This window comes from Balaenoptera physalus, assembly GCF_965194825.1.
Source record: "Balaenoptera physalus genome assembly, chromosome: 21".
Lineage (NCBI taxonomy): Eukaryota > Metazoa > Chordata > Mammalia > Artiodactyla > Balaenopteridae > Balaenoptera > Balaenoptera physalus.
Window position 1 is genome coordinate 13,945,192 of NC_138902.1, and position 15,267 is coordinate 13,960,458.

The following is a 15,267-nucleotide window of genomic DNA, read 5'->3' on the forward strand; positions in this document are numbered from 1 at the left end:
GTCTACGCTGATTTCACGCTGCAAAGGGTGAGTGAAGTAGCTGCAACAGAACGTATGCCCCACAAGCCTGAAATATTTACTATCTGGCCGCTTAAGAAAAAGCAATGTAAGCCCTTCATCTTGTTCTTTTCTTCAATTTTCAAAACTCTTTGACTCTTCTAGGTATTTGCATTTCCTTATGAATTTGAGAATCAATTTCTACAAAATGTCTTCTGGAATTTTGATTGGGATTACACTGAATCTACAGATCAATTTGGGGAAAATGAATATCTTATCTTTCTTTTTCCCTGTGACTTTGCTAGACTCTCTTAATTAGTCCAGATTGCCTTAATGGAGATTCTTTAGGACTTTCTATGTAGAGAGTTAGATCACTAAAGAAATAGGGTTATTTTTCCTTTCAAAAATGTATACCCTTTATTATTATTCTTTTTCCTATTGTACTACCTAAGAACTCTAGTAAAATGTTGACTGGAAGTAGTGATGGCAAACAACCTTGCATTATCCCTAATCTCAGGGGTGGTTTTCTTCAGTTTGGGGCTATAACAACTATACCATAGACTAGGTGGCTTAAACCACAAACATGTATTTCTGATATTTCTAGAGGCTGGAAACTTCAAGATCAAGACACCAGCAGATGTGATGGCTGGTGACACCACTCTTCCGACTTTGCAAATCTCATGTATGCTCATGTGATGGAGAGCAGAGAGAGGGATCCCGTGCCTCTTCATTTTTGTATAAGAGCATTAATCCCACCATGAGGGCCCCACCCTCGTACATAATCTAACCCTAATTACTTTCCAAAGGCTTCAACTCCTAATACCGTCCTATTGAAAGTTAAGGTTTCAAAATATGAATTTGGGGGGAACACAAGCCTGCAGTCCATAACAGGAGTAAAGCATTCAGTCATTTACATTCTTTACGTTAGCTGTGGATGCTAATAGATGTTCTTTATGAGATCAAGGAACTTTTCTATTCCTACTATTTACCATGAATGTGTACTGAATGTTGCCAAATGGTATTTCTGAAACTATTGCCATGATTCTGTGGTTTTCTACCGAAATCTGTTAAATTCATTCAATTCCTGTTTTCTTTACTGACTTACATAATATTGTCTCAAAGTCTTTGAAAAAGCACACGTTTTTGGAGTATAATGGCAACTTGACTGGATAACAAATTGCTGGGATATTGTGTACTCCCTGGAGAAGCCATTTTCTCTACTCCCTAGTTAGACATTCTTGACTACAAGCACTTGTCTTACAAGCACTTCATTTTGGCAAAGGCTAACGCCAGTCTGAGTTTTTCTACCTTTGTGGGTGACTTTCTTTGAGGCCAAGATGCCTATAGCATTATTCATTATTTATTGATAAAGTCCAAAATACATTGTATCTTGGTGTCACCAGTTTTCATAAGGATTTCTTGTAATTTGAAAATTTTCAAGTTCAGGACTTCTTTATTTCAACAGAGTTTTCTTCCTTCATAAGTTGGAACACTTTGGTTGTGATTTTATTCATGAATGACAATATTGATTATCCTGAATGTCCATTAGCAATCTTTCACACTCTATTAGTCAGGGTTCCCCAGAGAAACAGAACCAATAGAATATGTGTGTATATTTACGCATTTAATATACTTATTATAATTAGATGTATTAAAAGGAATTGGCTCATATGGTTATGGAGGCTGGCTGGTTAGTGGGATGGAGACGTGGAGAGAGAGTTGATGCTCCAGTTCCAGTTGGAGAGCTGTCGGCTAGAGAGTCCTGTCTTACGCAGGGGAAGTTACATCCTTTTCTTATATTCAGGACTTCAACCTATTGGATGAGGGCTACCCACATTATGGAGGACCAGCTGCTTTACACAAACTCCACTGATATATAGTTCTTAATCTTATTAAAAACACCCTCACAGAAATACCCAGAAAATCTGACTAACCATCTGGGCACTGTGGCCCAGGGAAGTTGATACATAAAATTAACCGTTACACAGTTTTGGTTTTCTCTGCCATCATTTTCATTTTTATGTCATTGCTTTCTCTATTTCTTTAACCCTGACTATAACATCACCTTGGGGTTTTAGCACAGTGTCTACTCTGTTATTCACTCATTCTATTGTCAATGTCTTTCATTTTAAAAATGGCTTTATTTTTCTCTTACGTTTATTTCTTGAGCACTTCCAGGATTTTTAAACAGACTGTGTAAGGGTAGACATGTGAGTGCTAAAGAACGTTATCTCTGGGGTTGTATTATTTAGGTTAGAATTTTAAAGCTGTAACTTACTGGAGGATTTCCTAGGATAATGATTTAAACTCTCTAGGTCTCTGCTTCCTATCTGTAGAGAGGGACAATGGTCCTCACTCTCAGAACTGTAGAAAGAACTGGAAAGACAGGGTATACTGTAAAGCTCTTAGAACAATAGGTGGCACCTGTGAGGCAGACCATGAATGTATAACAACATCAATATGGTTTTTTAACTCACTTTGGATCCTGTATATGTTTTATATGTTATATTTATATTCATTCTTATGCCCCATGTTTATTCCTTTTGGAGTCTTCTTCTTTTAGAATACATTCATTTCTTTTGTGTCAAACTTTTGTTGAACAAATGGTGGGGATAGGTGACTTATACTATAATTCAGTGGTTCCCAACCTTTTTGGCACCAGGGACCGGTTTCATGGAAGACAAGCTTTCCATGGACTGGGGTGTGGGGATGGTTTCGGGATGACTCAAGCGCTTTACATTTATTGTGCACTTTATTTCTGTTATTATTCCTTTGTAATATATAATGAAATAATCATACAACTCACCAGAATGCAGAATCAGTGGGAGCCCTGAGCTTGTTTTCACTTGCCACTCACTGATAGGGTTTAGATATGAGTCTGCAAGCAATTGATTTATCATGGTTTCTGTGCAGCCAAACCTCTCTGCTAGTGATAATCTGTATTTGCAGCCGCTCCCCAGCGCTAGCGTCACCGCCTCAGCTCCACCTCAGATCATCAGGCATCAGATTCTCATAAGGAGCACGCAACCTAGATCCCTCCCTCGCATGTGCAGTTCACAGAAGGGTTCGCACTCCTATGAGAATCTGATGTCACCACTGATAGGACAGGAGGAGGAGCTCAGGCGGAAATGTGAGCGATGGCGAGCGGCTGTAAATACAGATGGAGCTTCGCTTACTCACTGCTCACCTTCTGCTGTGCGGCCCCATTCCTAAAAGGCCATGGACCAGTAATGGTCTGTGGCCCGGCAGTTGCTATACTTGCTTTATAAGAAATGGCCAATTATCTAAGAATGATGTTTGCTCCTTCTCCAAGAGAGGAGAAGTCTGTGAGAGATAGCTGTCCAGGGCCAGCAGCATCAAGGAGGGGATGATATAGACACTCTTTTCCCTTAACTCCTGTCTAGATTCAAAAACTACTGGGGGACAGTTTGGGGCCTCGTGTTGAAGCTAGAAAGGGAAACAACCAGCAGTTTCATCCACCTTGGTCTTTGCCTGAGCAAAGCACATACGTTATGTTAAACCACTGACAGTCGGAAATTGGTTGCTTCAAAATCTAGTGGTATTTGACCTAATAGTGGTTCTCATGAAGAATATAGTTTGAGGCAGCTTACACAGTTGTTCCATCTTTTGATCTGATTGAAAGTTTACTGTATTTGGCAACTACTCCTTATGAATTTGGTTGTGATTGTGGCTGGCTATTATTTTCATTCGGGATGAGATTAGAGTCTCTTTTTTTAAAAGTGTGGTTTGTTTCACACATTAGGAAGGACATTCACAATAGGGAGGAAAGAAATGGCTTCAACCAAAAAAAAATCTCTATTTTATAGTTCTGACTGGGTATAGAATTATAGGCTGGAAATCACTTTGCCTCCTTTTAAGTAACTGTTGTATTGCCTTTCAACCTCCAATATTGCTGCTAGGTAAGACCATGCCATTCTGCATCTTCTTTATATATAAGAAACCAGATTTTTTTTAATATTGGTCCAGAACCTCCACTTAAATCATTCTGAGAATTTTTCTTGGATTGTTTTGTGATTTATTCAACTCAGTTTTCTATGTTTATTTGCACTGGAACTCATATTACATCACCCATGTTGTTATTTTAATTGAATTTCTTATCTCTCAAATTTCCCTGTCATTTTTGTTTATATTTTAGTCTTTGTGTGATTTCTGGAATTTTATCTTGTGAACTTTCTTTTGAGTTTTTACATAGGTTCAGCATGCTTTTACCTTCCAAGAACTGTTATCTGCTGAGTGTTATTTTTTAAATAGCACTCTGTTCTTATTTTGTGGTGAAATATTTTCTCCTACCTCTCTGAGGATATTGCCATTTTGTTTTCTTCACTCTCTCTATTCCTTGGTACCTCAGGCTTTAGCACTTTGAATTTTTCCATGTCTCTATCTATCATATTCAATTGTTTCATCATATGTCTAGTGCCCCTTCGTATTAGGCATTGAGCATCTGACAGCTTATTCCAACATCTATGACCACATACGGAGCTTATGGCCTGCTGTCTCTACAGAGCGTAAATTGTCTGGGTTGTTTGTTGGGAAAACCCTGCTGTCAACATGGTTAGTTTTGATTCTTTTGGGTGGTTTGATTCCCTCCTGGATTCTAATGAACATCTTGGATTGTGTAAACCTGTTTCCCAATATCTAGTGTGCCAAGTTTAATTTACAACAGAAACAATCGATTAGGAGAGGAAATCAGGTTTCATATATATTTATACAACTTATTTTCAACCACTTCTCTTCCTAGGCCCACCCTTAATATCATTTCCTAAGGTTTTCGGACTTGCTGTTCCAAAAACATTTGAGTAGTTCTGTAGTGTGTATCAAGTTTCCTATAGCCTATCCCAATTGCCAGTTAAGGATTCAGCTTTTTAGTGGCTAAATCAGCTGTCTATCTGCTATTCAACTTCCAACGTTATTACTATTCTTCTGTTCTGTTTGTGTGTGTATGTTAATGCCATGTTAAAAACTACTTTTCGCTTTAGCGGGGTTTAAGGAAGGGGCAGGGTAAATGCATGTGTCCAATATGTTTTTAACAGGTAAGCCCTTTATGTATTTTGTTTGTTCTACTTTGCACTGGTTATCATGAAGGCATTCACCTTGATTATGAGTTTATTTGTGTTTCGTCTCATAAATGTCAAAACATGCCTAAAATATATGATTTTATTTTATTTTTCTCTCTCTCTTTAAAATATCTGTTATATTGAAAATACTCACTTCGTCTATTTGTGCTTGTAAAAACATGCTTGGGAAAACATGCTTCTCTAAAGCTACAGATTTAAGCCTATCAAATTCAGGGTGAAAAGCAATCATTTAATTCACAAACATATCAGTACCCATTCTTTCCATTAATTCCTGCAGTGATATCCCTGGCTTCCTCTAGGTTCTGAACTTTTAGTCTCTTTTATTTCATTATTGCATTTTGTTTTGTGTCCAAACTTTCCATAATTAGTTCCAGTTACCTTGCTTTACCACATTAGAAACTAGAGAGAGCAAATGTTAATAGTAGTAGTAGTGATATTTATTGATCACTTATTTTTCCCATACTATGCTAAGTCATTTTCAATTATAAATTTATGGAATCTTTAAAATATTTGTGTGAGTTAGGGATTATTTTTATTATTGGATTTTTACAGATGAGAACATTTAAACACAGAAGGATGATGTTACTCGGCCAAATTCTTGCGGCTACAGCCTGACCAACTTGAACTTCAAGCTAAGGCAGCTGGAACTGTATGCTATCTCTGTCTCTTCCCATCCCTCTCTTATTGCTGATTCACTGGAGGGGGATGGCATCCAGTGCAGTGCTCTTTGTCTTTCCCAAAGTATGTCAATCCCTTCAGGTTTGCCCACTGCCACAGAAGAGTATTCATGGAATCCTTTAAAGTTATCCAATTTACTTCATGTGACAGTGCTCTATTTCAGTTATGAAAATGGTCTGCAACTGTGTCCAGTGTTGTACTGCAACATGCAGATGGCATAGGGTTAGGGGTTACATCTCAGTTCCATTAAAAATGAAATTTTCATTTCTATATATGATTATATTTTATCATTTTATGACTTTCTGAAAGGGCAATTTCACTAATCCGTATTTGTACCAACATCTTTGGCAAAATAAATAAAAGCATATTAAAGCAACAGTGAGATGGAGATCATCAAAAATTAAATTCAAGTTTCATCTGTTACGATTTTGTTTTGCTTCTTTAAACAAGATATTCAATTTTCATGAGAATACGTGGACAGAAATTCATTTCCTTAACCACTGATGGCAAAATGTAAAGTTGTGCAATGACTCTTAAGGAGGAAGTTAGGATGTATATATATCTAAAAAACTTTGGAAGTATGCCTATTCTTAGATACAGGTATTTATTAAAAAAAGTGTGACTGCTCAAAAATTTGATACATTGCTGCAGTTCATTTCTGGATTAAAGTAAAACTACAAATATGCAGAATATGCCATAATTTTGTAACGTAGATATTTTAAGTTTATATATATATGTATATGAAAAAGCATGAAAGAGTACAAATCAAAATAATTGCCCTGAATTCCACACAACATTTCCTCTAGAAAACAGTATTATGGTCATTTCTTATTTTCCTTACGCATACATTTAATATTAAATCAACATTAACTAATGTTAATTTAAAATAATAATAAATGTAACATAATTTAATGATAAGAGAAAATATGCATTATCCTCTTAATAGCAATTTTAAGAGGAAATTTCAAAGAAGCATATATGATTAGATAATTTTTTGTTAAATAAATCTTCTTTTATAAATCAACCTTTATAACTAGATACAGTAAAAGAATTAGAACAAATACTCCAAAGTTCTAAGAGCACTTATCTAGACAATGACATTTCAAATGATTTCTTGCCTCTTTTCTACTTTTACCTTTTCTATCAAAATAACACTTTTTTACAAAGAAGAAAATGCACTGGCAAAACTGCTGACAGAGTCAGAATCAGCAAATTTGAGTATCATTATATTATTAGGTTGCAAATTCAGTAACAGTGCAACTGTGCATATATCCATAAGAATACTTGCACTTAGGTATATGTGAGAATATTGATTTTTGGATTATATGTTTATATCTATTACATTTTAAAATATTATATGACTAAACAGAAAATATTTTAAATAAATACCTTAAAGAGAAGGTTTTATTATCATCGACATCAGTTTAAATTTGTTTTCCAAATGTAACAAATTTCAACGTGAATATGTTTATCAAAAGTTGCACAGGGCTTCCCTGGTGGCGCAGTGGTTAAGAATCTGCCTGCCAATGCAGGGGACACGGTTTCGAGCCCTGGTCTGGGAAGATCCCACACGCCACGGAGCAACTAAGCCCGTGAGCCACAACTACTGAGCCTGCGCGTCTGGAGCCTGTGCTCCGCAACGGGAGAGGCCGTGACAGTGAGAGGCCCGCGCACCGCGATGAGGCGTGGCCCCCGCTCGCCGCAACTGGAGAAACCCCTCGCACAGAAACGAAGACCCAACACAGCCAAAAACATTTTTAAAAAATAAAAATAAAAATAAATAATAAATTAAAAAACAAAAAACTTGCACAAATGAAGATCCCATAAAAGGGGTTACTTACTTCTGATTTCACAAGAATTTTGTAGGACTGATCTGCCAATTGGGTTGTAGAATTATTTTCTGCTATGGGGGGAAAATCAATTTCATTATCCTTTATCTGATAAAGCATATGCTCATATGTAGCTGAAGATTCCAATGGTTGAATTCCATAACTGACATTCTCCAACTGCAATAATCCCCTGAATATTTAAATACATAAAAAGAAATTAAAAACATAGATTTCTCAATGATAAACATAAATCAATATCAAATGAAAACATTATATAGAAATTTGATAGCGGTCTTTGTCCTCTAATATCTAAGAATCATCCCATCTTCCTTGGATTAACATTTAAACCCAATTTTCTACCTTCTTCTATCTATTACAGCATTTAGGAGTCATTGCAATTCTAGTGTGGCTCAGTAATGTGGATATTTCTTATATTAGTGGCAGCTTTTTCTGAATAAATTTTATAACTGCAAGCCTGGGAGAGAGACAAAGCGAATAGGGAAAATGATAAGACAAGCAGGCCAAGATAGCAGATGAGAAGACACATAATGAAAGTGTCTATTTTCTGTGTCTTCCATCTATCCTTCGAGAAGATTCTAAAAGTAAAAGGGTACACAAGATTTCAGTCATGTACATCTCTGGAATATGCCATTACCTGAGTCCAGAGCAGGTGCTAAGTGTCACAACCGAATTTGCAATCTCTGTGGCATATCCTTGATAAAAGCAATGGCCCTAAACAGGAGTAATATAAAGATACATTTGTAATGATTAGAACACAAAGTGTTTGGTTTTATCCTTACTTCCTGGACATCGTCAAACATTCACAATTAGGCATTCCATAGTATTATTCACCAGATATTCCACTTCCTTCTTATCTACCTACAATCTTTTCCACTTGACCCTCTTCTGCCTATAAATAACCACAACTCCTATCCTCCCCCATATGATATTTGCTATAATTCTAAATTTTTGATAAACAACTTTCTGATCTGCATCTTGTCTTTCTCAGCCCCATTTCTTTAATATATAGTCTACGAATGCTACCTCAATGTAATTAAAAGCATTACTTTGACATCCACTGTGAACATTTCATTTGTTTTTTCTAAGTTAGCCCAAAATATCTTAACTGACATTTCCTCACTATTTTCTCTCTAATATCTCACCAGGTTGATCATCCTTAGTTCAAACTCTCCTCTCAATGGACTTTCACAACATTAGTCTTCCCAGCTTCTCCCCAGATGTTTTCTTTCAGTGAATATTCCCTTTCTCTTGCCTAAGAAATCTGTTGATATCTAGAATCAGTCCTGTTCCTCTGTTAATCCTGGGCTATGAAAACATTAGTATCATCACATTCTCTTGTATGAAAGTGTTTATATGTCATTAGCGCCCAGACTTACATCTGCATCAGTAACCATTCACTCGTCTCAATACTAGGATTACCTCCTATCTCCCACCCACGGACAGTGGCAGAGCATACCCTGCTCCACACCAGGCAGCAGCAGTAGCCATTTCTGCCTTCACTGGTGCCAGCAAACTATGCCACAAGCCTTCACGAAGATGCAGAATGCAAATGAGGTCCCAACCCTTTAATCAGCAGAAGACAGCATCTCTGTTTCTGCAGCTCCTGGCCTTGTACCTGATAAGAGAAAATGATCCTCACGAGATAATTCTCAAAACCCCCAACTCTAAGCAGCAAAAAGTGACTGAGATAAAAACTTTCCCCACTCAGGGGCACTAGCAGAGACAGAGTGAGAAGCATACCAATATCCAGTGGCTGGGAAACTGCCAGAGGAAATACTCTCTCTTCCATGGGTCCTTCATCACCCAGCATCACCTAGCAATACAAGGTGGCCCAGAAAAGGACCTTTTCCTGCTATGGGCTGCACTGGCAGAAAGCCAGTGAGCTCCAGCAGAGCCAGAAGAATGAAACAAAACAGAATAATATAGAAAGCCCCAAGAAAGCTCAATGGTCACTGAACAACAGACCACACTAAATCTGAACTTAAACTGGCTGACAGACTTCAACAATAGAAGGTTTCAATTTCAACGATACAATAGAAAACTACACATTATACCAAGAACCAAGAATATCACAACATAATGGGAGAAGACATCCCAGTGATGCCAATATTGAGATGAGTCACATGTATCTGGAACTATAGGATGGATTTTAAAGCAGCTGTGATAACACTGGTTCAATGCACAATCAAAAATTACCCTGAAACAACTGAAAGAACAGAAAATCTCAGAAAAGAAATAGAAACCATTAAAACGAACAAATAAAAATATTAGAAGTGAAAAATATAATAAACAAACAAACAAAACAACGCATACTGGATAGGCTCAAAAGTAGAGTGGAGATGACAAGGGATAGAATCAATGAACTTGAGAAAGATCAATAGAATTCACTCAATATATAAAACCCAGAAAAATGAGTTAAGAAAATGAATAGAGCCTCAAGGACATGTCGAACATTCCCCAAAGTTTTAAAATATGTGTCAGAATCCAATAAGGAGAACAGAAAGAATGTAGAGCAGAAAAAAATTCAAAGAAATAAAGGCTGAATGCTGGTCGGAAGGAAGTTGGTTTAGAAAACCCTGGACCTTCCATCTCCCAACAAATACACCAAGTGAGTAGCAATTCATGGACCAATTTCCTTTGTGAGAAATCAGGAACTAATTGACAGGCTCATGCACACCTTTAGAGGATGCAAAATCAGATGCACCAAAGCCAGGAGGGAGATTTGGGATGCCCTTTCACCAGACACTCTACCCCAGAGTACTGCCATAAGATCACGAAGAGACCCCATAGCTCCCAGATTCACTCAGGGGAGGAGAGGGTGTTGTTCAAGCATCCAGTGCCCTGGTGTTTCCGAGGGGAACGAACACCCAAGGAACAGTGTCACCAGACCCAGGGCTCTGATTGGTTCAGGGCAGTCTAGCCACCCAAACCACCATGGAGGTGGTGGCTTGATTCCCTCCCCAGCTTGCCCAAACTCAACACAGAGTGAGGGGATGAAAAATCCCACGTCTCCGCTTCCCCTGGGGAGGTAATAGTCGATCGACTGAAGGCAGTGCTCCCACTTCACCGGTACTGCCCCAAGAGCCAGCACTTGTCTCACCAATCCTGGAGCACTGATGGCTCACCCACAGTCTAGCTGCTGGAGGGAGAACAGAGGCGGCAGCTTGGGATGACAGCCAACAGTGATTGTCCCTCCTGCCCAGCAGAAACAGAGCAGAAAAAACCACAGCGCTTGCTTCTACCTGGAAAGAGAAACTGCTGGCAGAGGACCCCCAAGTCATTGCAAATCACTGGCCAGGCTGATCTGTGGGCATTTCCTTCTGCACATGGCCAGTCATGAAGACTGGGTGATGTGACTGCTTTGTCTAATGAGCAGATACCAAAACAGAGTGTCGAGTGAAATGAGGAATAAGGAAAAGATATTTCGAACAAAGGAACAAGATATAGGCCAAAACTGACACTAGTGAAATGACATTAAATAATCTGCCTAATGAAAAATTTAAAATAACTCCCATAAAGATGCCCAATGAAGTCCAGAGAACAATGCATGAACCAAGTGAGAAGTTCAAAAAAGAGATACAAAGTATTAAAAGTACCAAACAGAAATCTGGAACTGTCAAATAATAACTGAACTGAAAAAATTCACCAGAAGGGTTCAACAGCAGATTAGATCAAGCAGGAGAAAGACTTAACTAACTCAAAGACGGGTCAAAGGAGCAAAAAGGGGACAGTGAAAAAGTGATAAAATCTTACAGGACCTATGGAACACAAACAAAAGGAACAATACACAAAGTATGGGAGTCCCAGAAGGAAAAGAGGGAGCAAGAAAGAATGATTGTGTGAAGCAGTAGAGATGTGAGCTAACACAATGACAGTAATCATATTGTAATATGTAAATGGATCAAATCAACACATTGTACACCTTAAACCTATACACTGTTATATGTCGACTGTATTTCAGTTGAAAAAACAGGAAGCACTTTCAATACATATTGGCTGAAAACTTTCCAAACTTACAGAAGAAAATTGATATCCATATCAAGAAGATCAAAAATCACCAAATAAAATGTCCCTAAAGAAATCCACACTGAGATATATTGCAATTAAAATGTCAAAAGTCAAAAGTAGAGAGTGAATTTTGAGAGCAACAGAAGAAAAGTGACTTATGTGTAATGAAACACCCTTAAGACTTTCAGTGGATTTTTTTGCAGAAAGCTTGCAAGCCAGAAGAGACTGAGATGATATATTCAAAGTGTTGAGAGAGAAAAAAAAAGTCGACTAAATATCTTATACACTGCAAAACTACAGAAATGAAAAAGAGACTTCTGGTTTCTGGTTCTCCATGTCAGAAGGTTGGACGTTGCCATTCCATCCTGACAACAAGGGACAGCAGAACAGACTTAAAACTCAACAGCTCTTCCTGGATATGTAAAAGAAGGGAGGACACAGTGCAAAGCGCAGCCCCCAGGATCAGAGAGGCAGAGAGGGCACACGGGGAGGCACAGCTCACTGGAGCAGAGAATCAGTAGTGTAAAGTGCTGCTGGAACCAGTGCCAGGGCAGGAAAACCTGACTGTGATTGATGAAAGGCTGCAAGATCAGTGCGGACAATTCTGAGAAATAAAAACTCCAGAGAACCCATGAACGGACCCCCAAAATACTGTGAGATTTACCTTCAAGAGTTCCACCAAGATGTCACAGCTAATATCAGAGAAAAAGTCCTCATGCCTCCGGCAAGGGGAGGGGGAAAGGACTCAATTTGAAATACATCAGTGCACTCTGTTCTTTACAGGGCCTGCCTTCAGGGGAAACTACCTAGATAGAGATGAACTGGCTGGGGTATTATCAGAGCCTAACTGACCTCAGGAAAGGAAATACCCAAATCCAGCCCACTCTAGCCATTCTGTCGCACTTGCGGAAAAAGAAAAAAAAAAACCCACCAAGAAACACTTGTGTTGTCCATAGCCCTGATGCATAGGCTCACTAAAAAACTGAGACTTAATTATAGGACTATAAAACAGTTTCTCTCACCCCACACCTCACTCACCACCACACTACTAAAGGCATATTTACAGCAGTTCCTTTTACATGGTGCATTATGTCCAAATATCAAGAAAAAGTTACAAGAATACCAAAACGTTAAAACAAAAAACCGTGATTTCAAGAAAGAGGGTAAGCCTTAGAACTAGACGTGGCAGCAGTGCTGGTATTATGGGCCCGGGAATTTAAAACAACTGTGTGATTACAATGCTAAGGGATCAACGTATAAAGCAGACATCGTGCAAGAAGAGATGAACAATGCAGTCAGAGAGGTAGAAATCCTATGGGGAAAAAATATATATGCTAGAGATTTAAGAAAAAAACTGTTATGGAAATGAAGAATGACCTTGATGGGCTCACCAGTAGATGACATGGCTGAGAAAAAAATCTCCCAACTTGGGGATATATCAATAGACATTTCAAAACCTGGAAGCAAAGAAACCAAGGCAGAACAACACCACCACAAAAGATGAGAATATACAAGGAATATGGGAGGACCACAAAAGCATGACATAAAGGTAATGGGAATTCCAAAAGGAGCAGAAAGAAAGAAAGGAATATAAGAAATATTTGAAACACCAATAACTGCGAATTTCCCCCCAATGAATATCACACACTAAACCACAGATGCAGAAAGCTCAGAGAACACGAAACAGCATGCATGTAAGATAAACAAACAAAGAAAAAACTCCAAGTTAAAAAAACTATACCTTGGCATATCATTTAAGAAGCACAGAAACCCAAGATAAAGGAAAGAATCCTGAAAGAAGCCACAGAGGGGAAAAATTGCCTATACAAGAACAAAGATAAGACATAAATCAGATTTCTCCTCAGAAACCACGCAAACAAGAAGGGAGTGGAATGAAATATTTAAAATGTTGAGAGAAAAATATCACCAACCTGCAATTCTTTGCTCTGCAAAATTATCGTTCAAAAGTGAAAAAGATATAAAGACTTTGTGAGACAAACAACAACTGAGGAAATCTGTTGCCAGTAGATTTGTTTGCAAGAAACGATTTGAAACATTTCTATACAGAGAAGGAAAATGATATAGGTCAGAAACTTGGATCTACATGCAGAAGGCAGACCAATGAAGAAGGAATAGTGATAATAACAATGTTTATTTTTCACAGTCTTGACTGATAGAACAGTTTCTTCAACTCATAGCAACAATGTATTTGCATATGCTTATGTACCTATTGTGTATATTAAATATATAACACATAGTCTGTATAAATATTATATATATGCTTATATACAAGTGAAATGAAGGACAGCAATGATACAAGGAATGGGAGGGAGGAACTGGGATGACAGTTTATTATAAGGGACTCACACTATGCGAGAGATGGCATTGTTAGTTGACAGTGGGCACAGGTAAGCTCAGCAACATCAATTAACTGGACGTAACTGATGTCTATAGACTACGTCATCCAACCACAGCAGAATACACATTTTCTCAAGTTCATACGCAACATTCACCAGGATTGACATTGTGGGCCATAAAACACACCTTAACAAACTTAAAAGAATAGAAATCATACAATGTCTGTTCTCAGACCATGACAGAATTAAGCTAGAAATCAATAACAGGAGGACAGCTGGAAGATCCCAAAATACATGAAGGTTAAAAAACATGCTTCTGAGGAACACATGGGTCAGAAAAGAAATCTCAAAATAAATTTTACAATATTTTTAACTCCATGCAAAAGAAAACACAAATTTGCAAAATGTTGTAGGATACAGCAAAAGTCGTGCTTAGAGGGAAATTTATAGAATTGAACACATACAGGATGAAAAAACAAAGATCTAAAATCAGTAATTTAAGTTTCCCCCTTGGGAAACTAAAAAGAGAAGAGCAAATTAAATCCAAGGGAAGCAGCAGAAGAGGAATTATAAGAATTGAAGTAGAAATCAATGACATTGAAAACTCAGGAAATCGATAGAGAAAATCAATGAAAACCAAGTTGGTTCTTTGATAAGATCAATAAAATTGATAAACCTCTCACTTGGCATGTTAGGTGAAGAGAGAGGATACTAATTACCAACACCAGTAGAAAAGAAGTGTTTTAAGTATACATCGCATGCCCATTAAAAGGACAATAAAGGAATGTGATAAACAACTCTGTGCCCACAAATCTGAAATCCTAGATGAAATGGTCCAACTGCTTGAAACACACCATCTGTCAAATCTCACAGAAGAGGAAACAGGCGATCTCAATATGTCTGTGTCTATTAAAGAAGTTGAATAAAACTGATAACCTTCCAAATCAGAAAGCAGCAGGCCCTGATTGGGTTCAGTTTTGAATTCTGCCAAACACTTAAGGAATAAAGTGTACCAATTCTCTACACACACTTTCAAAATATGGAAACAGAGGAAACACTTCTAACTCATTCTGTGGGGCCAGTATTATTCTAACAACAAAACATCCGATGACATTAAAAGAAAAGAACTACAAACCAATATCTCTCATGAGAATATATGCAAAAATTCTCAATAACATATTGGCAAATAGAAGCCAACAATCAATTTAAAAATTGTAAACCAAAACCAAGTGGGATTCATCCCAATTAACTGTAAGTAATTACAATACAGGTTAAAAAGGA

General features: G+C 37.7%; 1 protein-coding gene across 2 annotated transcripts in view; it reads right to left on the bottom strand.

The window, feature by feature from the left end:
* The window catches only part of LOC309651429 (A disintegrin and metallopeptidase domain 3-like), a 108,424-nt gene that overhangs the window by 68,916 nt on the left and 24,241 nt on the right, over window positions 1–15,267 (bottom strand). For both annotated transcript variants that reach the window (XM_082444169.1, XM_082444170.1), the window contains exons 5-6: window positions 8,256–8,332; window positions 7,613–7,790 (exon numbers count right to left, since the gene is read on the bottom strand). In XM_082444169.1, the coding sequence (XP_082300295.1) occupies window positions 7,613–7,790; window positions 8,256–8,332 (255 nt within the window). The remainder of the gene's footprint in view (window positions 1–7,612; window positions 7,791–8,255; window positions 8,333–15,267) is intronic.